The sequence below is a fragment of the Heptranchias perlo genome, unplaced genomic scaffold, assembly GCF_035084215.1.
Source record: "Heptranchias perlo isolate sHepPer1 unplaced genomic scaffold, sHepPer1.hap1 HAP1_SCAFFOLD_517, whole genome shotgun sequence".
Classification (NCBI taxonomy): domain Eukaryota; kingdom Metazoa; phylum Chordata; class Chondrichthyes; order Hexanchiformes; family Hexanchidae; genus Heptranchias; species Heptranchias perlo.
Genome location: NW_027139534.1, coordinates 135,336 through 155,416, shown reverse-complemented (window position 1 = coordinate 155,416; position 20,081 = coordinate 135,336). Strand labels below are relative to the sequence as shown.

The window sequence follows — 20,081 nt, the reverse complement described above, 5'->3', positions numbered from 1 at the left end:
GTCGCGGAGTCTGTACAAACGCAGCGGGAGCTGGCCATTGCCCCTCTCCTTGACCCTCTCTCTCTCTCTCTCTCTCTCCCGTCTTTCAGCTCGTGCTGGTCGGCGATGGCGGAACTGGGAAAACCACCTTCGTCAAGAGGCACATCAGCGGAGAATTTGAGAAGAAATATGTAGGTAAGGAGTCGGGGGGGGGGGGTCCCCGCGTCCGACCGCTCCAAACTCTGCACTCTCCGTGGAACCACACAGCCGCTCGGCCCTGTGAGCGAGCTCTCCAATCACTCACTGCTCTTTCCCCCCGTCGCCCTGTAAATTTTTACCCCCTTCGAGTATCTCTCCGATTCCCCCCTTTTGAAAGTTATTATTGAATCTGCTCCCTCCGCCCTTTCAGGCAGCGAATTCCAGATCATCACAACTCGCTGCGTAAAAAAACATTCTCCTCGTCTCCCCCTCTTTCCCCGATTATCTTCAATCTGCGTCCTCTGGTTCCCGACCCTCCTGCCCACTGGGAAACACTCTCTCCTTATTTACTCGATCAAAACCCCTCCTGATTTCAAACCCCTCGATTAAATCTCCCCTTAACCTTCTCTGCTCTGAGGAGAACAATTCCCAGTTTCTCCAGTCTCCGCATAACTGAGGTCCCTCATCCCCTGGTCCCATTCTGGGAAATCTCCCCTTAACCTTCTCTGCTCTGAGGAGAACAATTCCCAGTTTCTCCAGTCTCTCCACACAACTGAGGTCCCTCATCCCCTGGTCCCATTCTGGGAAATCTCCCCTTAACCTTCTCTGCTCTGAGGAGAACAATTCCCAGTTTCTCCAGTCTCTCCACACAACTGAGGTCCCTCATCCCCTGGTCCCATTCTGGGAAATCTCCCCTTAACCTTCTCTGCTCTGAGGAGAACAATTCCCAGTTTCTCCAGTCTCTCCACACAACTGAGGTCCCTCATCCCCTGGTCCCATTCTGGGAAATCTCCCCTTAACCTTCTCTGCTCTGAGGAGAACAATTCCCAGTTTCTCCAGTCTCTCCACACAACTGAGGTCCCTCATCCCCTGGTCCCATTCTGGGAAATCTCCCCTTAACCTTCTCTGCTCTGAGGAGAACAATTCCCAGTTTCTCCAGTCTCTCCCACATAACTGAGGTCCCTCATCCCCTGGTCCCATTCTGGGAAATCTCCCCTTAACCTTCTCTGCTCCGAGGGGGAACATTCCCCAGTTTCCCTCCTCCTCTCTGGCTGGGCCCACAGATCGGACTCTCTGAGCCCGGCCAACTTGGCTGCAGTCTTTCTCCACTGTTGGTTTTATCCTGTTGGGAGTATAGGGCTGTGCTCAACGCTTTGGTTGGAGTCCCTGATATTGTGGGGTGAGAGCGGTTCTCCGACATAGCGGGGGGGGGGGGGGCTCTGGGGTGGGAAGAGTTCCCCGATATCGGGTGCGTAGTTCGGGCCTCTGTTGCCAGCACGGTCCGTGCCTGCCTCACCCCTCCCCGCTTTGTTTCTGGCAGCGACCCTGGGAGTGGAGGTGCACCCCCTGATATTTCACACAAACAGAGGGGCCATCAGGTTCAACGTGTGGGATACGGCCGGCCAGGAGAAGTTCGGAGGCCTGAGAGACGGCTACTACATCCAAGGTGAGTCTGAACCGGGGTCTCCGCACCCGATCGCTCAGAGCGGAGGTGGTTTCTGTGTCTGGCGCGCCGGGTCTCGCTCTCTCCCGCGCTGGCTCGCTGGCCGACTCCCCCTCTCTCCCGCGCTGGCCGACTCCCCCTCTCTCCCTCGCTGGCCGACTCCCCCTCTCTCCCTCGCTGGCCGCCTCCCTCTCTCTCGCGCCGGCTCGCTGGCCGCCTCCCTCTCTCTCGCGCCGGCTCGCTGGCCGCCTCCCTCTCTCTCGCGCCGGCTCGCTGGCCGCCTCCCTCTCTCTCGCGCCGGCTCGCTGGCCGCCTCCCTCTCTCTCTCGCGCTGGCTCGCTGGCCGCCTCCCTCTCTCTCTCGCGCTGGCTCGCTGGCCGCCTCCCTCTCTCTCTCGCGCTGGCTCGCTGGCCGCCCCCCTCTCTCTCTCGCGCTGGCTCGCTGGCCGCCTCCCTCTCTCTCTCGCGCTGGCTCGCTGGCCGCCTCCCTCTCTCTCTCGCGCTGGCTCGCTGGCCGCCTCCCTCTCTCTCGCGCTGGCCGCCTCCCGCTCTCTCGCACCGGCTCGCTGGCCGCCCCCCTCTCTCTCGCGCCGGCTCGCTGGCCGCCTCCCTCTCTCTCGCGCCGGCTCGCTGGCCGCCCCCCTCTCTCTCGCGCCGGCTCGCTGGCCGCCTCCCTCTCTCTCGCGCCGGCTCGCTGGCCGCCTCCCTCTCTCTCGCGCTGGCCGCCTCCCGCTCTCTCGCACCGGCTCGCTGGCCGCCCCCCTCTCTCTCGCGCCGGCTCGCTGGCCGCCTCCCTCTCTCTCGCACCGGCTCGCTGGCCGCCCCCCTCTCTCTCGCGCCGGCTCGCTGGCCGCCTCCCTCTCTCTCGCGCCGGCTCGCTGGCCGCCTCCCTCTCTCTCGCGCCGGCTCGCTGGCCGCCCCCCTCTCTCTCGCGCCGGCTCGCTGGCCGCCTCCCTCTCTCTCGCGCCGGCTCGCTGGCCGCCCCCCCTCTCTCTCGCGCCGGCTCGCTGGCCGCCTCCCTCTCTCTCGCGCCGGCTCGCTGGCCGCCTCCCTCTCTCTCGCGCCGGCTCGCTGGCCGCCCCCCTCTCTCTCGCGCCGGCTCGCTGGCCGCCTCCCTCTCTCTCGCGCCGGCTCGCTGGCCGCCCCCCTCTCTCTCGCGCTGGCTCGCTGGCCGCCTCCCTCTCTCTCGCGCTGGCTCGCTGGCCGCCTCCCTCTCTCTCGCGCTGGCTCGCTGGCCGCCTCCCTCTCTCTCGCGCCGGCTCGCTGGCCGCCTCCCTCTCTCCCGCGCTGGCTCGCTGGCCGCCTCCCTCTCTCCCGCGCTGGCCGCCCCCCTCTCTCTCGCACCGGCTCGCTGGCCGCCCCCCTCTCTCCCGCGCTGGCCGCCCCCCTCCCTCTCTCCCGCGCTGGCCGCCCCCCTCTCTCTCGCACCGGCTTGCTGGCCGCCCCCCTCTCTCCCGCGCTGGCCGCCTCCCTCTCTCTCGCACCGGCTCGCTGGCCGCCCCCCTCTCTCCCGCGCTGGCCGCCTCCCTCTCTCTCGCACCGGCTCGCTGGCCGCCCCCCTCTCTCTCGCGCTGGCTCGCTGGCCGCCTCCCTCTCTCTCGCGCCGGCTCGCTGGCCGCCTCCCTCTCTCTCGCGCTGGCCGCCCCCCTCTCTCTCGCACCGGCTCGCTGGCCGCTCCCCTCTCTCTCGCGCTGGCCGCCCCCCTCTCTCTCGCACCGGCTCGCTGGCCGCTCCCCTCTCTCTCGCGCTGGCTCGCTGGCCGCCTCCCTCTCTCTCTCGCACCGGCTCGCTGGCCGCCTCCCTCTCTCTCTCGCACCGGCTCGCTGGCCGCCCCCCTCTCTCTCGCGCTGGCTCGCTGGCCGCCTCCCTCTCTCTCTCGCGCTGGCTCGCTGGCCGCCTCCCTCTCTCTCTCGCGCTGGCTCGCTGGCCGCCTCCCTCTCTCTCTCGCGCTGGCTCGCTGGCCGCCTCCCTCTCTCTCTCGCGCTGGCTCGCTGGCCGCCCCCCTCTCTCTCTCGCGCTGGCTCGCTGGCCGCCTCCCTCTCTCTCTCGCGCTGGCTCGCTGGCCGCCTCCCTCTCTCTCTCGCGCTGGCTCGCTGGCCGCCTCCCTCTCTCTCTCGCACCGGCTCGCTGGCCGCCTCCCTCTCTCTCTCGCACCGGCTCGCTGGCCGCCCCCCTCTCTCTCGCGCTGGCTCGCTGGCCGCCTCCCTCTCTCTCTCGCGCTGGCTCGCTGGCCGCCTCCCTCTCTCTCTCGCGCTGGCTCGCTGGCCGCCTCCCTCTCTCTCTCGCGCTGGCTCGCTGGCCGCCTCCCTCTCTCTCTCGCGCTGGCTCGCTGGCCGCCCCCCTCTCTCTCTCGCGCTGGCTCGCTGGCCGCCTCCCTCTCTCTCTCGCGCTGGCTCGCTGGCCGCCTCCCTCTCTCTCTCGCGCTGGCTCGCTGGCCGCCTCCCTCTCTCTCTCGCACCGGCTCGCTGGCCGCCCCCCTCTCTCTCGCGCTGGCTCGCTGGCCGCCCCCCTCTCTCCCGCGCTGGCCGACTCCCCCTCTCTCCCGCGCTGGCCGCCCCCCTCTCTCTCTCGCGCTGGCTCGCTGGCCGCCCCCCTCTCTCTCGCGCTGGCTCGCTGGCCGCCTCCCTCTCTCCCGCGCTGGCCGCCCCCCTCTCTCCCGCGCTGGCCGCCCCCCTCTCTCCCTCGCTGGCCGACTCCCCCTCTCTCCCTCGCTGGCCGACTCCCCCTCTCTCCCTCGCTGGCCGCCTCCCCCTCTCTCCCTCGCTGGCCGACTCCCCCTCTCTCCCTCGCTGGCCGACTCCCCCTCTCTCCCTCGCTGGCCGACTCCCTCTCTCTCCCTCGCTGGCCGACTCCCTCTCTCTCCCTCGCTGGCCGACTCCCTCTCTCTCCCTCGCTGGCCGACTCCCCCTCTCTCCCTCGCTGGCCGACTCCCCCTCTCTCCCTCGCTGGCCGACTCCCCCTCTCTCCCTCGCTGGCCGCCTCCCCCTCTCTCCCTCGCTGGCCGCCTCCCCCTCTCTCCCTCGCTGGCCGACTCCCCCTCTCTCCCTCGCTGGCCGACTCCCCCTCTCTCCCTCGCTGGCCGACTCCCCCTCTCTCCCGCGCTGGCCGACTCCCCCTCTCTCCCTCGCTGGCCGACTCCCTCTCTCCCTCGCTGGCCGACTCCCTCTCTCTCCCTCGCTGGCCGACTCCCTCTCTCTCTCTCGCTGGCCGACTCCCCCTCTCTCCCTCGCTGGCCGACTCCCCCTCTCTCCCTCGCTGGCCGACTCCCCCTCTCTCTCCCTCGCTGGCCGACTCCCCCTCTCTCCCGCGCTGGCCGACTCCCCCTCTCTCTCCCTCGCTGGCCGACTCCCTCTCTCTCTCGCTGGCCGACTCCCCCTCTCTCCCGCGCTGGCCGACTCCCCCTCTCTCCCGCGCTGGCCGCCTCCCCCTCTCTCCCGCGCTGGCCGACTCCCCCTCTCCCTCGCTGGCCGACTCCCCCTCTCTCCCGCGCTGGCCGACTCCCCCTCTCCCTCGCTGGCCGACTCCCCCTCTCCCTCGCTGGCCGACTCCCCCTCTCTCCCGCGCTGGCCGACTCCCCCTCTCTCCCGCGCTGGCCGACTCCCCCTCTCTCCCTCGCTGGCCGACTCCCTCTCTCCCTCGCTGGCCGACTCCCCTCTCTCCCTCGCTGGCCGACTCCCCCTCTCTCCCTCGCTGGCCGACTCCCTCTCTCTCTCGCTGGCCGACTCCCCCTCTCTCCCGCGCTGGCCGACTCCCTCTCTCTCCCGCGCTGGCCGACTCCCCCTCTCCCTCGCTGGCCGACTCCCCCTCTCTCCCGCGCTGGCCGACTCCCCCTCTCCCTCGCTGGCCGACTCCCCCTCTCTCCCTCGCTGGCCGACTCCCTCTCTCCCTCGCTGGCCGACTCCCTCTCTCCCTCGCTGGCCGACTCCCCCTCTCTCCCGCGCTGGCCGACTCCCCCTCTCTCCCTCGCTGGCCGACTCCCCCTCTCTCCCTCGCTGGCCGACTCCCCCTCTCTCCCTCGCTGGCCGACTCCCCCTCTCTCCCTCGCTGGCCGCCTCCCCCTCTCTCCCTCGCTGGCCGACTCCCTCTCTCTCCCTCGCTGGCCGACTCCCCCTCTCTCCCTCGCTGGCCGACTCCCCCTCTCTCCCTCGCTGGCCGACTCCCCCTCTCTCCCTCGCTGGCCGACTCCCCCTCTCTCCCGCGCTGGCCGACTCCCCCTCTCTCCCGCGCTGGCCGACTCCCCCTCTCTCCCGCGCTGGCCGACTCCCTCTCTCCCTCGCTGGCCGACTCCCCCTCTCTCCCTCGCTGGCCGACTCCCTCTCTCTCCCGCGCTGGCCGACTCCCTCTCTCCCTCGCTGGCCGACTCCCCCTCTCCCTCGCTGGCCGACTCCCTCTCTCTCCCTCGCTGGCCGACTCCCTCTCTCCCTCGCTGGCCGACTCCCCCTCTCTCCCGCGCTGGCCGACTCCCCCTCTCTCCCTCGCTGGCCGACTCCCCCTCTCTCCCTCGCTGGCCGACTCCCTCTCTCTCCCTCGCTGGCCGACTCCCCCTCTCTCCCTCGCTGGCCGACTCCCTCTCTCCCTCGCTGGCAGACTCCCCCTCTCTCCCTCGCTGGCCGACTCCCTCTCTCTCCCGCGCTGGCCGACTCCCTCTCTCTCCCGCGCTGGCCGACTCCCTCTCTCTCCCGCGCTGGCCGACTCCCTCTCTCTCCCTCGCTGGCCGACTCCCCCTCTCTCCCGCGCTGGCCGACTCCCCCTCTCTCCCTCGCTGGCCGACTCCCCCTCTCTCCCTCGCTGGCCGACTCCCCCTCTCTCCCTCGCTGGCCGACTCCCCCTCTCTCCCTCGCTGGCCGCCTCCCTCTCTCTCCCGCGCTGGCCGCCTCCCCCTCTCTCCCTCGCTGGCCGCCTCCCTCTCTCTCCCGCGCTGGCCGACTCCCTCTCTCTCCCTCGCTGGCCGACTCCCTCTCTCTCCCGCGCTGGCCGCCTCCCCCTCTCTCCCTCGCTGGCCGCCTCCCCCTCTCTCCCTCGCTGGCCGACTCCCCCTCTCTCCCTCGCTGGCCGACTCCCCCTCTCTCCCGCGCTGGCCGCCTCCCCCTCTCTCCCTCGCTGGCCGACTCCCTCTCTCTCCCTCGCTGGCCGACTCCCCCTCTCTCTCGCTGGCCGACTCCCCCTCTCTCCCTCGCTGGCCGCCTCCCTCACTCCCGCGCTGGCCGACTCCCCCTCTCTCCCTCGCTGGCCGCCTCCCTCTCTCTCCCTCGCTGGCCGCCTCCCCCTCTCTACCTCGCTGGCCGACTCCCCCTCTCTCCCTCGCTGGCCGCCTCCCTCTCTCCCGCGCTGGCCGCCTCCCTCTCTCCCGCGCTGGCCGCCTCCCTCTCTCCCGCGCTGGCCGACTCCCTCTCTCTCCCTCGCTGGCCGCCTCCCCCTCTCTCCCGCGCTGGCCGACTCCCTCTCTCTCCCTCGCTGGCCGCCTCCCCCTCTCTCCCGCGCTGGCCGACTCCCCCTCTCTCCCGCGCTGGCCGACTCCCCCTCTCTCCCTCGCTGGCCGACTCCCCCTCTCTCCCTCGCTGGCCGCCTCCCTCTCTCTCCCTCGCTGGCCGCCTCCCCCTCTCTACCTCGCTGGCCGACTCCCCCTCTCTCCCTCGCTGGCCGCCTCCCTCTCTCCCGCGCTGGCCGCCTCCCTCTCTCCCGCGCTGTCCGACTCCCCCTCTCTCCCTCGCTGGCCGACTCCCCCTCTCTCCCTCGCTGGCCGCCTCCCTCTCTCTCCCTCGCTGGCCGCCTCCCCCTCTCTCCCTCGCTGGCCGCCTCCCTCTCTCTCCCTCGCTGGCCGACTCCCCCTCTCTCCCTCGCTGGCCGCCTCCCCCTCTCTCCCGCGCTGGCCGCCTCCCTCTCTCTCCCGCGCTGTCCGACTCCCCCTCTCTCCCTCGCTGGCCGCCTCCCCCTCTCTCCCTCGCTGGCCGCCTCCCTCTCTCTCCCGCGCTGGCCGCCTCCCTCTCTCCCGCGCTGGCCGCCTCCCCCTCTCTCCCTCGCTGGCCGCCTCCCTCTCTCTCCCGCGCTGGCCGCCTCCCTCTCTCCCGCGCTGGCCGCCTCCCCCTCTCTCCCGCGCTGGCCGCCTCCCTCTCTCTCCCTCGCTGGCCGCCTCCCTCTCTCCCTCGCTGGCCGCCTCCCCCTCTCTCCCGCGCTGGCCGCCTCCCTCTCTCTCCCTCGCTGGCCGACTCCCTCTCTCTCCCGCGCTGGCCCTCTCTCCCTCGCTGGCCGCCTCCCTCTCTCTCCCGCGCTGGCCGCCTCCCCCTCTCTCCCTCGCTGGCCGACTCCCTCTCTCTCCCGCGCTGGCCGACTCCCTCTCTCTCCCTCGCTGGCCGACTCCCTCTCTCTCCCTCGCTGGCCGCCTCCCTCTCTCTCCCTCGCTGGCCGCCTCCCTCTCTCTCCCTCGCTGGCCGACTCCCCCTCTCTCTCGCTGGCCGACTCCCCCTCTCTCCCTCGCTGGCCGCCTCCCTCACTCCCGCGCTGGCCGACTCCCCCTCTCTCCCTCGCTGGCCGCCTCCCTCTCTCTCCCTCGCTGGCCGCCTCCCTCTCTCTCCCTCGCTGGCCGCCTCCCCCTCTCTCCCTCGCTGGCCGCCTCCCTCTCTCTCCCTCGCTGGCCGACTCCCCCTCTCTCCCTCGCTGGCCGCCTCCCTCACTCCCGCGCTGGCCGACTCCCCCTCTCTCCCTCGCTGGCCGCCTCCCTCTCTCTCCCTCGCTGGCCGACTCCCCCTCTCTCCCTCGCTGGCCGCCTCCCCCTCTCTCCCTCGCTGGCCGACTCCCCCTCTCTCTCGCTGGCCGACTCCCCCTCTCTCCCTCGCTGGCCGCCTCCCTCACTCCCGCGCTGGCCGACTCCCCCTCTCTCCCTCGCTGGCCGCCTCCCTCTCTCTCCCTCGCTGGCCGCCTCCCTCTCTCTCCCTCGCTGGCCGCCTCCCCCTCTCTACCTCGCTGGCCGACTCCCCCTCTCTCCCTCGCTGGCCGCCTCCCTCTCTCCCGCGCTGGCCGCCTCCCTCTCTCCCGCGCTGGCCGACTCCCTCTCTCTCCCTCGCTGGCCGCCTCCCCCTCTCTCCCTCGCTGGCCGACTCCCTCTCTCTCCCGCGCTGGCCGACTCCCCCTCTCTCCCTCGCTGGCCGCCTCCCTCTCTCTCCCTCGCTGGCCGCCTCCCTCTCTCTCCCTCGCTGGCCGACTCCCTCTCTCTCCCTCGCTGGCCGCCTCCCTCTCTCCCGCGCTGGCCGCCTCCCTCTCTCCCGCGCTGGCCGACTCCCCCTCTCTCCCTCGCTGGCCGACTCCCCCTCTCTCCCTCGCTGGCCGCCTCCCCCTCTCTACCTCGCTGGCCGACTCCCCCTCTCTCCCTCGCTGGCCGCCTCCCTCTCTCCCGCGCTGGCCGCCTCCCTCTCTCCCGCGCTGTCCGACTCCCCCTCTCTCCCTCGCTGGCCGACTCCCCCTCTCTCCCTCGCTGGCCGCCTCCCTCTCTCTCCCTCGCTGGCCGCCTCCCCCTCTCTCCCTCGCTGGCCGCCTCCCTCTCTCTCCCTCGCTGGCCGACTCCCCCTCTCTCCCTCGCTGGCCGCCTCCCCCTCTCTCCCTCGCTGGCCGCCTCCCTCTCTCTCCCGCGCTGTCCGACTCCCCCTCTCTCCCTCGCTGGCCGCCTCCCCCTCTCTCCCTCGCTGGCCGCCTCCCTCTCTCTCCCGCGCTGGCCGCCTCCCTCTCTCCCGCGCTGGCCGCCTCCCTCTCTCCCTCGCTGGCCGCCTCCCCCTCTCTCCCGCGCTGGCCGCCTCCCTCTCTCTCCCTCGCTGGCCGACTCCCTCTCTCTCCCGCGCTGGCCCTCTCTCCCTCGCTGGCCGCCTCCCTCTCTCTCCCGCGCTGGCCGCCTCCCCCTCTCTCCCGCGCTGGCCGCCTCCCCCTCTCTCCCTCGCTGGCCGACTCCCTCTCTCTCCCGCGCTGGCCGACTCCCTCTCTCTCCCTCGCTGGCCGACTCCCTCTCTCTCCCTCGCTGGCCGCCTCCCTCTCTCTCCCTCGCTGGCCGACTCCCTCTCTCTCCCGCGCTGGCCGACTCCCTCTCTCTCCCTCGCTGGCCGACTCCCTCTCTCTCCCTCGCTGGCCGCCTCCCTCTCTCTCCCTCGCTGGCCGCCTCCCTCTCTCTCCCGCGCTGGCCGCCTCCCTCTCTCCCTCGCTGGCCGCCTCCCCCTCTCTCCCTCGCTGGCCGCCTCCCTCTCTCTCCCTCGCTGGCCGCCTCCCTCTCTCTCCCTCGCTGGCCGCCTCCCCCTCTCTCTCCCTCGCTGGCCGCCTCCCCCTCTCTCCCTCGCTGGCCGCCTCCCCCTCTCTCTCCCTCGCTGGCCGCCTCCCTCTCTCTCCCTCGCTGGCCGCCTCCCTCTCTCTCCCTCGCTGGCCGCCTCCCCCTCTCTCCCTCGCTGGCCGACTCCCCTCTCTCTCCCTCGCTGGCCGACTCCCCCTCTCTCCCTCGCTGGCCGTCTCCCGCGCTGGCCGCCTCCCTCTCTCTCCCTCGCTGGCCGACTCCCCTCTCTCTCCCTCGCTGGCCGCCTCCCTCTCTCTCTCTCGCTGGCCGTCTCCCGCGCTGGCCGCCTCCCTCTCTCTCCCTCGCTGGCCGCCTCCCTCTCTCTCCCTCGCTGGCCGCCTCCCTCTCTCTCCCTCGCTGGCCGACTCCCTCTCTCCCTCGCTGGCCGACTCCCCCTCTCTCCCTCGCTGGCCGACTCCCCCTCTCTCCCTCGCTGGCCGCCTCCCTCTCTCTCTCTCGCTGGCCGACTCCCCCTCTCTCCCTCGCTGGCCGCCTCCCTCACTCCCGCGCTGGCCGACTCCCCCTCTCTCCCTCGCTGGCCGACTCCCCCTCTCTCCCTCGCTGGCCGACTCCCCCTCTCTCCCTCGCTGGCCGACTCCCTCTCTCTCCCTCGCTGGCCGACTCCCTCTCTCTCCCGCGCTGTCCGACTCCCTCTCTCTCCCTCGCTGGCCGCCTCCCTCTCTCTCCCTCGCTGGCCGCCTCCCTCTCTCTCCCTCGCTGGCCGACTCCCTCTCTCTCCCTTGCTGGCCGCCTCTACCTCGCTGGCCGACTCCCTCTCTCTCCCTCGCTGGCCGACTCCCTCTCTCTCCCTCGCTGGCCGCCTCCCTCTCTCTCCCTTGCTGGCCGCCTCCCTCTCTCTCCCGCGCTGGCCGCCTCCCTCTCTCCCGCGCTGGCCGACTCCCTCTCACTCCCGCGCTGGCCGCCTCCCTCTCTCTCCCTCGCTGGCCGCCTCCCTCTCTCTCCCGCGCTGGCCGCCTCCCTCTCTCTCCCGCGCTGGCCGCCTCCCCCTCTCTCCCTCGCTGGCCGCCTCCCTCTCTCTCCCTCGCTGGCCGCCTCCCCCTCTCTCCCTCGCTGGCCGTCTCCCTCTCTCTCCCTCGCTGGCCGCCTCCCTCTCTCTCCCTCGCTGGCCGCCTCCCTCTCTCTCCCTCGCTGGCCGACTCCCTCTCTCCCTCGCTGGCCGCCTCCCCCTCTCTCCCGCGCTGGCCGCCTCCCTCTCACTCCCGCGCTGGCCGCCTCCCTCTCTCCCTCGCTGGCCGCCTCCCTCTCTCTCCCTCGCTGGCCGACTCCCTCTCTCTCCCTCGCTGGCCGCCTCCCTCTCTCCCTCGCTGGCCGCCTCCCTCTCACTCCCGCGCTGGCCGCCTCCCTCTCTCCCTCGCTGGCCGCCTCCCTCTCTCCCTCGCTGGCCGCCTCCCTCTCTCCCGCGCTGGCCGTCCCCCTCTCTCTCCCTCGCTGGCCGCCTCCCTCTCTCTCCCTCGCTGGCCGCCTCCCCCTCTCTCCCTCGCTGGCCGCCTCCCTCTCTCTCCCTCGCTGGCCGCCTCCCCCTCTCTCCCTCGCTGGCCGCCTCCCCCTCTCTCCCTCGCTGGCCGCCTCCCTCTCTCTCCCTCGCTGGCCGACTCCCTCTCTCTCCCTCGCTGGCCGCCTCCCTCTCTCCCTCGCTGGCCGCCTCCCTCTCACTCCCGCGCTGGCCGCCTCCCTCTCTCCCTCGCTGGCCGCCTCCCTCTCTCCCGCGCTGGCCGTCCCCCTCTCTCTCCCTCGCTGGCCGCCTCCCTCTCTCTCCCTCGCTGGCCGCCTCCCCCTCTCTCCCTCGCTGGCCGCCTCCCTCTCTCTCCCTCGCTGGCCGCCTCCCCCTCTCTCCCTCGCTGGCCGCCTCCCCCTCTCTCCCTCGCTGGCCGCCTCCCCCTCTCTCCCTCGCTGGCCGCCTCCCCCTCTCTCCCTCGCTGGCCGCCTCCCTCTCTCCCTCGCTGGCCGACTCCCTCTCTCTCCCTCGCTGGCCGCCTCCCCCTCTCTCCCTCGCTGGCCGCCTCCCTCTCTCCCTCGCTGGCCGCCTCCCTCTCTCTCCCTCGCTGGCCGCCTCCCCCTCTCTCCCTCGCTGGCCGCCTCCCTCTCTCTCCCTCGCTGGCCGCCTCCCCCTCTCTCCCTCGCTGGCCGCCTCCCCCTCTCTCCCTCGCTGGCCGCCTCCCCCTCTCTCCCTCGCTGGCCGCCTCCCCCTCTCTCTCTCGCTGGCCGACTCCCCCTCTCTCCCTCGCTGGCCGACTCCCTCTCTCTCCCGCGCTGTCCGACTCCCTCTCTCTCCCGCGCTGGCCGACTCCCTCCCTCTCTCCCTCGCTGGCCGACTCCCCCTCTCTCCCGCGCTGGCCGACTCCCTCTCTCTCCCTCGCTGGCCGACTCCCTCTCTCTCCCGCGCTGGCCGACTCCCTCCCTCTCTCCCTCGCTGGCCGACTCCCCCTCTCTCCCGCGCTGGCCGACTCCCTCTCTCTCCCGCGCTGGCCGACTCCCCCTCTCTCCCGCGCTGGCCGACTCCCTCTCTCTCCCGCGCTGGCCGACTCCCCCTCTCTCCCGCGCTGGCCGACTCCCTCTCTCCCTCGCTGGCCGACTCCCTCTCTCTCCCGCGCTGTCCGACTCCCTCTCTCTCCCGCGCTGGCCGACTCCCCCTCTCTCCCGCGCTGGCCGCCTCCCCCTCTCTCCCGCGCTGGCCGACTCCCTCTCTCTCCCGCGCTGTCCGACTCCCTCTCTCTCCCGCGCTGTCCGACTCCCTCTCTCTCCCTCGCTGGCCGACTCCCTCTCTCTCCCGCGCTGGCCGACTCCCCCTCTCTCCCTCGCTGGCCGCCTCCCTCTCTCTCCCGCGCTGGCCGACTCCCCCTCTCTCCCGCGCTGGCCGACTCCCTCTCTCTCCCTCGCTGGCCGACTCCCCCTCTCTCCCTCGCTGGCCGCCTCCCCCTCTCTCCCTCGCTGGCCGACTCCCCCTCTCTCCCTCGCTGGCCGACTCCCCCTCTCTCCCTCGCTGGCCGACTCCCCCTCTCTCCCTCGCTGGCCGACTCCCCCTCTCTCCCGCGCTGGCCGACTCCCTCTCTCTCCCTCGCTGGCCGACTCCCTCCCTCTCTCCCTCGCTGGCCGACTCCCCCTCTCTCCCTCGCTGGCCGACTCCCCCTCTCTCCCTCGCTGGCCGACTCCCTCTCTCTCCCTCGCTGGCCGACTCCCTCTCTCTCCCTCGCTGGCCGACTCCCTCTCTCTCCCTCGCTGGCCGACTCCCTCTCTCTCCCGCGCTGTCCGACTCCCTCTCTCCCCCTCGCTGGCCGACTCCCCCTCTCCCCCTCGCTGGCCGCCTCCCCCTCTCTCCCTCGCTGGCCGCCTCCACCTCTCTCCCTCGCTGGCCGCCTCCCCCTCTCTCCCTCGCTGGCCGACTCCCCCTCTCTCCCTCGCTGGCCGACTCCCCCTCTCTCCCTCGCTGGCCGACTCCCCCTCTCTCCCTCGCTGGCCGACTCCCCCTCTCTCCCTCGCTGGCCGACTCCCCCTCTCTCCCTCGCTGGCCGACTCCCCCTCTCTCCCTCGCTGGCCGACTCCCCCTCTCTCCCTCGCTGGCCGACTCCCCCTCTCTCCCTCGCTGGCCGACTCCCCCTCTCTCCCTCGCTGGCCGACTCCCCCTCTCTCCCTCGCTGGCCGCCTCCCTCTCTCCCTCGCTGGCCGACTCCCCCTCTCTCCCTCGCTGGCCGACTCCCCCTCTCTCCCTCGCTGGCCGACTCCCCCTCTCTCCCGCGCTGGCCGACTCCCCCTCTCTCCCTCGCTGGCCGCCTCCCCCTCTCTCCCTCGCTGGCCGACTCCCCCTCTCTCCCTCGCTGGCCGACTCCCCCTCTCTCCCTCGCTGGCCGACTCCCCCTCTCTCCCTCGCTGGCCGACTCCCCCTCTCTCCCTCGCTGGCCGACTCCCCCTCTCTCCCTCGCTGGCCGACTCCCTCTCTCTCCCTCGCTGGCCGCCTCCCTCTCTCTCCCTCGCTGGCCGCCTCCCTCTCTCTCCCTCGCTGGCCGACTCCCCCTCTCTCCCTCGCTGGCCGACTCCCCCTCTCTCCCTCGCTGGCCGACTCCCCCTCTCTCCCTCGCTGGCCGACTCCCCCTCTCTCCCTCGCTGGCCGACTCCCCCTCTCTCCCTCGCTGGCCGACTCCCCCTCTCTCCCTCGCTGGCCGACTCCCCCTCTCTCCCTCGCTGGCCGACTCCCCCTCTCTCCCGCGCTGGCCGACTCCCCCTCTCTCCCTCGCTGGCCGCCTCCCTCTCTCTCCCTCGCTGGCCGCCTCCCCCTCTCTCCCTCGCTGGCCGCCTCCCCCTCTCTCCCTCGCTGGCCGACTCCCCCTCTCTCCCTCGCTGGCCGACTCCCCCTCTCTCCCTCGCTGGCCGACTCCCCCTCTCTCCCTCGCTGGCCGCCTCCCCCTCTCTCCCTCGCTGGCCGACTCCCCCTCTCTCCCTCGCTGGCCGACTCCCCCTCTCTCCCTCGCTGGCCGACTCCCCCTCTCTCCCTCGCTGGCCGCCCCCCTCTCTCCCGCGCTGGCCGACTCCCCCTCTCTCCCTCGCTGGCCGCCTCCCTCTCTCTCCCGCGCTGGCCGACTCCCCCTCTCTCCCTCGCTGGCCGACTCCCCCTCTCTCCCTCGCTGGCCGACTCCCTCTCTCTCCCTCGCTGGCCGACTCCCCCTCTCTCCCTCGCTGGCCGACTCCCTCTCTCTCCCTCGCTGGCCGCCTCCCTCTCTCTCCCTCGCTGGCCGCCTCCCCCTCTCTCCCTCGCTGGCCGACTCCCCCTCTCTCCCTCGCTGGCCGCCTCCCTCTCTCTCCCTCGCTGGCCGCCTCCCTCTCTCTCCCTCGCTGGCCGCCTCCCCCTCTCTCCCTCGCTGGCCGCCTCCCCCTCTCTCCCTCGCTGGCCGACTCCCCCTCTCTCCCTCGCTGGCCGACTCCCCCTCTCTCCCTCGCTGGCCGACTCCCTCTCTCTCCCTCGCTGGCCGCCTCCCTCTCTCTCCCTCGCTGGCCGCCTCCCTCTCTCTCCCACGCTGGCCGACTCCCCCTCTCTCCCTCGCTGGCCGACTCCCCCTCTCTCCCTCGCTGGCCGTCTCCCTCGCTGGCCGCCTCCCTCTCTCTCCCTCGCTGGCCGCCTCCCTCTCTCTCCCTCGCTGGCCGCCTCCCTCTCTCTCCCTCGCTGGCCGCCTCCCCCTCTCTCCCTCGCTGGCCGACTCCCCCTCTCTCCCTCGCTGGCCGCCTCCCTCTCTCTCCCTCGCTGGCCGACTCCCTCTCTCTCCCTCGCTGGCCGCCTCCCTCTCTCTCCCTCGCTGGCCGCCTCCCCCTCTCTCCCTCGCTGGCCGACTCCCCCTCTCTCCCTCGCTGGCCGACTCCCCCTCTCTCCCTCGCTGGCCGACTCCCTCTCTCTCCCTCGCTGGCCGCCCCCCTCTCTCCCACGCTGGCCGACTCCCCCTCTCTCCCTCGCTGGCCGACTCCCCCTCTCTCCCTCGCTGGCCGCCTCCCTCTCTCTCCCTCGCTGGCCGCCTCCCTCTCTCTCCCTCGCTGGCCGCCTCCCTCTCTCTCCCTCGCTGGCAGACTCCCCCTCTCTCCCTCGCTGGCCGACTCCCCCTCTCTCCCTCGCTGGCCGACTCCCTCTCTCTCCCTCGCTGGCAGACTCCCTCTCTCTCCCTCGCTGGCAGACTCCCCCTCTCTCCCTCGCTGGCCGACTCCCTCTCTCTCCCTCGCTGGCCGACTCCCTCTCTCTCCCTCGCTGGCAGACTCCCCCTCTCTCCCTCGCTGGCCGACTCCCTCTCTCTCCCTCGCTGGCCGCCTCCCTCTCTCTCCCTCGCTGGCCGACTCCCCCTCTCTCCCGCGCTGGCCGACTCCCCCTCTCTCCCTCGCTGGCCGACTCCCCTCTCTCCCACGCTGGCCGACTCCCTCTCTCTCCCTCGCTGGCCGCCTCCCCCTCTCTCCCTCGCTGGCCGCCTCCCTCTCTCTCCCACGCTGGCCGACTCCCTCTCTCTCCCTCGCTGGCCGACTCCCCCTCTCTCCCTCGCTGGCCGACTCCCTCTCTCTCCCGCGCTGGCCGACTCCCTCTCTCTCCCTCGCTGGCCGACTCCCTCTCTCTCCCTCGCTGGCCGCCCCCCTCTCTCCCTCGCTGGCCGACTCCCCCTCTCTCCCTCGCTGGCCGCCCCCCTCTCTCCCTCGCTGGCCGACTCCCTCTCTCTCCCTCGCTGGCCGCCCCCCTCTCTCCCTCGCTGGCCGCCCCCCTCTCCTCCCTCGCTGGCCGACTCCCTCTCTCTCCCTCGCTGGCCGACTCCCCCTCTCTCCCTCGCTGGCCGACTCCCCCTCTCTCCCTCGCTGGCCGACTCCCCCTCTCTCCCTCGCTGGCCGACTCCCCCTCTCTCCCTCGCTGGCCGACTCCCCCTCTCTCCCTCGCTGGCCGACTCCCTCTCTCTCCCTCGCTGGCCGCCTCCCTCTCTCTCCCTCGCTGGCCGCCTCCCCCTCTCTCCCGCGCTGGCCGACTCCCTCTCTCTCCCTCGCTGGCCGCCCCCCTCTCTCCCTCGCTGGCCGACTCCCTCTCTCTCCCTCGCTGGCCGACTCCCTCTCTCTCCCTCGCTGGCCGACTCCCCCTCTCTCCCTCGCTGGCCGCCTCCCCCTCTCTCCCTCGCTGGCCGACTCCCCCTCTCTCCCTCGCTGGCCGCCTCCCCCTCTCTCCCTCGCTGGCCGACTCCCCCTCTCTCCCTCGCTGGCCGACTCCCTCTCTCTCCCTCGCTGGCCGCCTCCCTCTCTCTCCCTCGCTGGCCGCCTCCCTCTCTCTCTCTCGCTGGCCGACTCCCTCTCTCTCCCTCGCTGGCCGCCTCCCTCTCTCTCCCGCGCTGGCCGCCTCCCTCTCTCTCTCTCGCTGGCCGACTCCCTCTCTCTCCCTCGCTGGCCGCCTCCCTCACTCCCGCCCTCACTGATTCTCCCCGTGTGTTTATCCCCCGATAGCACAGTGCGCCATCATCATGTTCGATGTAACGGCCAGGGTGACCTACAAGAACGTACCCAACTGGCATCGTGACCTGGTGCGAGTGTGCGAGAACATTCCCATCGTCCTGTGTGGCAACAAAGTGGATATCAAGGATCGGAAAGTCAAGGCCAAATCCATAATTTTCCACAGGAAGAAGAACCTGCAGGTAAAGGGGACGGAGCCCGCTCCACCCACACGGTGTCTGTGTCCCTGGACACTCCCCCCACACTGTCCCGTCAAACACTCCCAGGGTCAGGTACAGGGTTAGATACAGAGTAAAGCTCCCTCTACACCGTCCCGTCAAACACTCCCAGGGTCAGGTACAGGGTTAGATACAGAGTAAAGCTCCCTCTACACTGTCCCATCAAACACTCCCAGGGTCAGGTACAGGGTTAGATACAGAGTAAAGCTCCCTCTACACTGTCCCATCAAACACTCCCAGGGCAGGTACAGGGTTAGATACAGAGTAAAGCTCCCTCTACACTGTCCCATCAAACACTCCCAGGGTCAGGTACAGGGTTAGATACAGAGTAAAGCTCCCTCTACACTGCCCCATCAAACACTCCCAGGGTCAGGTACAGGGTTAGATACAGAGTAAAGCTCCCTCTACACTGTCCCATCAAACACTCCCAGGGCAGGTACAGGGTTAGATACAGAGTAAAGCTCCCTCTACACTGTCCCATCAAACACTCCCAGGGTCAGGTGCAGGGTTAGATACAGAGTAAAGCTCCCTCCACACTGTCCCGTCAAACACTCCCAGGGTCAGGTGCAGGGTTAGATACAGAGTAAAGCTCCCTCTACACTGTCCCATCAAACACTCCCAGGGTCAGGTACAGGGTTAGATACAGAGTAAAGCTCCCTCTACACTGTCCCATCAAACACTCCCAGGGTCAGGTACAGGGTTAGATACAGAGTAAAGCTCCCTCTGCACTGTCCCATCAAACACTCCCAGGGTCAGGTACAGGGTTAGATGCAGAGTAAAGCTCCCTCTACACTGTCCCGTCAAACACTCCCAGGGTCAGGTGCAGGGTTAGATACAGAGTAAAGCTCCCTCTACACTGTCCCATCAAACACTCCCAGGGTCAGGTACAGGGTTAGATACAGAGTAAAGCTCCCTCTACACTGTCCCATCAAACACTCCCAGGGTCAGGTACAGGGTTAGATACAGAGTAAAGCTCCCTCTGCACTGTCCCATCAAACACTCCCAGGGTCAGGTACAGGGTTAGATACAGAGTGAAGCTCCCTCGACACTGTCCCCGTCAAACACTCGCTGTCGAGCTCGGGAGGCCTCGACTGCCTGCAGCAGGGTTTCAGGTGGGTGTTGCAGACCCTGTCGGAAGAGGGAGTGAGTGAGTTCTCCCAGTCTCCAGGCCAGCATCTCTCGTCCAGCAACAACAGATGTGACAGTAACTCCTTCCAGTGCTGTGCAGATGGGGAGCTGTATTTCCCTGTGTATCTGCACTCCAGTTCACGGGGTGTGAGGCTTTCTCAGATGTTTGAGCTCGATTAAAGGCAGGTCCTTGTGAATCAATCCCAGCCCACGTATCACTCTCCATCTCTCACTTGAACCTGTTGGTGTTTGTTGTTGACATCAGTTTGTTTGGAGCTCAACTTTTTATCTCTCTCCCTCCTCCCCTCCTCTCCCCCTCCCCTCTCCTCCTCTCCTCTTCTCCCTCCCTCTCCTCCTGTCCCCTTCCCGCCCCCGTCCCGCCTCTCCTCCCCGCCCCCCTCTCTCCTCTCCTCCCCTCCCCCCTCTCTCCTCTCCTCCCGCCCCCCTCTCTCCTCTCCTCCCCTCCCCCCTCTCTCCTCTCCTCCCGCCCCCCTCTCTCCTCTCCTCCCGCCCCCCTCTCTCCTCTCCTCCCGCCCCCCTCTCCTCTCCTCCCGCCCCCCCTCTCTCCTCTCCTCCCGCCCCCCTCTCTCTCTCCCTACCGCCCCCCTCTCTCCTCTCCTCCCGCCCCCCTCTCTCCTCTCCTCCCGCCCCCCTCTCCTCTCCTCCCGCCCCCCTCTCTCCTCTCCTCCCGCCCCCCTCTCTCCTCTCCTACCGCCCCCCTCTCTCCTCTCCTACCGCCCCCCTCTCTCCTCTCCTCCCGCCCCCCCTCTCTCCTCTCCTACCGCCCCCCTCTCTCCTCTCCTCCCGCCCCCCCCTCTCTCCTCTCCTCCCGCCCCCCTCTCTCCTCTCCTCCCGCCCCCTCTCTCCTCTCCTCCCGCCCCCCTCTCTCCTCTCCTCCCGCCCCCCCTCTCTCCTCTCCTCCCGGCCCCCCTCTCTCCTCTCCTCCCGCCCCCCTCTCTCCTCTCCTCCCGCCCCCCTCTCTCCTCTCCTCCCGCCCCCCTCTCTCTCTCCTCCCGCCCCCCTCTCTCCTCTCCTCTCCTCCCCCTCTCACCTATCCTCCCGCCCCCCCTCTCTCCTCTCCTCCCGCCCCCCTCTCTCCTCTCCTCCCCCTCTCACCTATCCTCCCGCCCCCCTCTCTCCTCTCCTCCCGCCCCCTCTCTCCTCTCCTCCCGCCCCCTCTCTCCTCTCCTCCCGCCCCCCTCTCTCCTCTCCTCCCGCCCCCCTCTCTCCTCTCCTCCCGCCCCCCTCTCTCCTCTCCTCCCGCCCCCCTCTCTCCTCTCCTCCCGCCCCCTCTCTCTCCTCTCCTCCCCGCCTCCCTCTCTCCTCTCCTCCCGCCCCCTCTCTCCTCTCCTCTCCTCCCCCTCTCACCTATCCTCCGCCCCCTCTCTCCTCTCCTCCCGCCCCCCCTCTCTCCCTCTCCTCCCGCCCCCCCTCTCTCCTCTCCTCCCTCCCCCCTCTCTCCTCTCCTCCCTCCCCCCTCTCTCCTCTCCTCCCGCACCCCTCTCTCCTCTCCTGCCTCCCCCTCTCTCCTCTCCTCCCGCCCCCCCTCTCTCCTCTCCTCCCGCCCCCTCTCTCCTCTCCTCCCGCCCCCCTCTGCCTCTCCTCCCGCCTCCCTCTCTCCTCTCCTCCCGCCCCCCTCTCTCCTCTCCTCCCGCCCCCCTCTCTCCTCTCCTCCCGCCCCCCTCTCTCCTCTCCTCCCGCCCCCCTCTCTCCTCTCCTCCCGCCCTCCCTCTCTCCCTCTCCTCCCGCCCCCCTCTCTCCTCTCCTCCCGCCCCCCTCTCTCCTCTCCTCCCGCCCCCCTCTCTCCTCTCCTCCCGCCCCCCTCTCTCCTCTCCTCCCGC

General features: G+C 70.7%; 1 protein-coding gene across 1 annotated transcript in view; it reads left to right on the top strand.

Annotated features, from left to right (window-relative positions):
* Window positions 1–20,081, top strand: part of LOC137314509 (GTP-binding nuclear protein Ran-like) — a 37,534-nt gene that overhangs the window by 7,744 nt on the left and 9,709 nt on the right. The window contains exons 3-5 of the mRNA XM_067979822.1: window positions 90–174; window positions 1,499–1,624; window positions 16,889–17,076. Coding sequence (XP_067835923.1) covers window positions 90–174; window positions 1,499–1,624; window positions 16,889–17,076 — 399 coding nt within the window. The remainder of the gene's footprint in view (window positions 1–89; window positions 175–1,498; window positions 1,625–16,888; window positions 17,077–20,081) is intronic.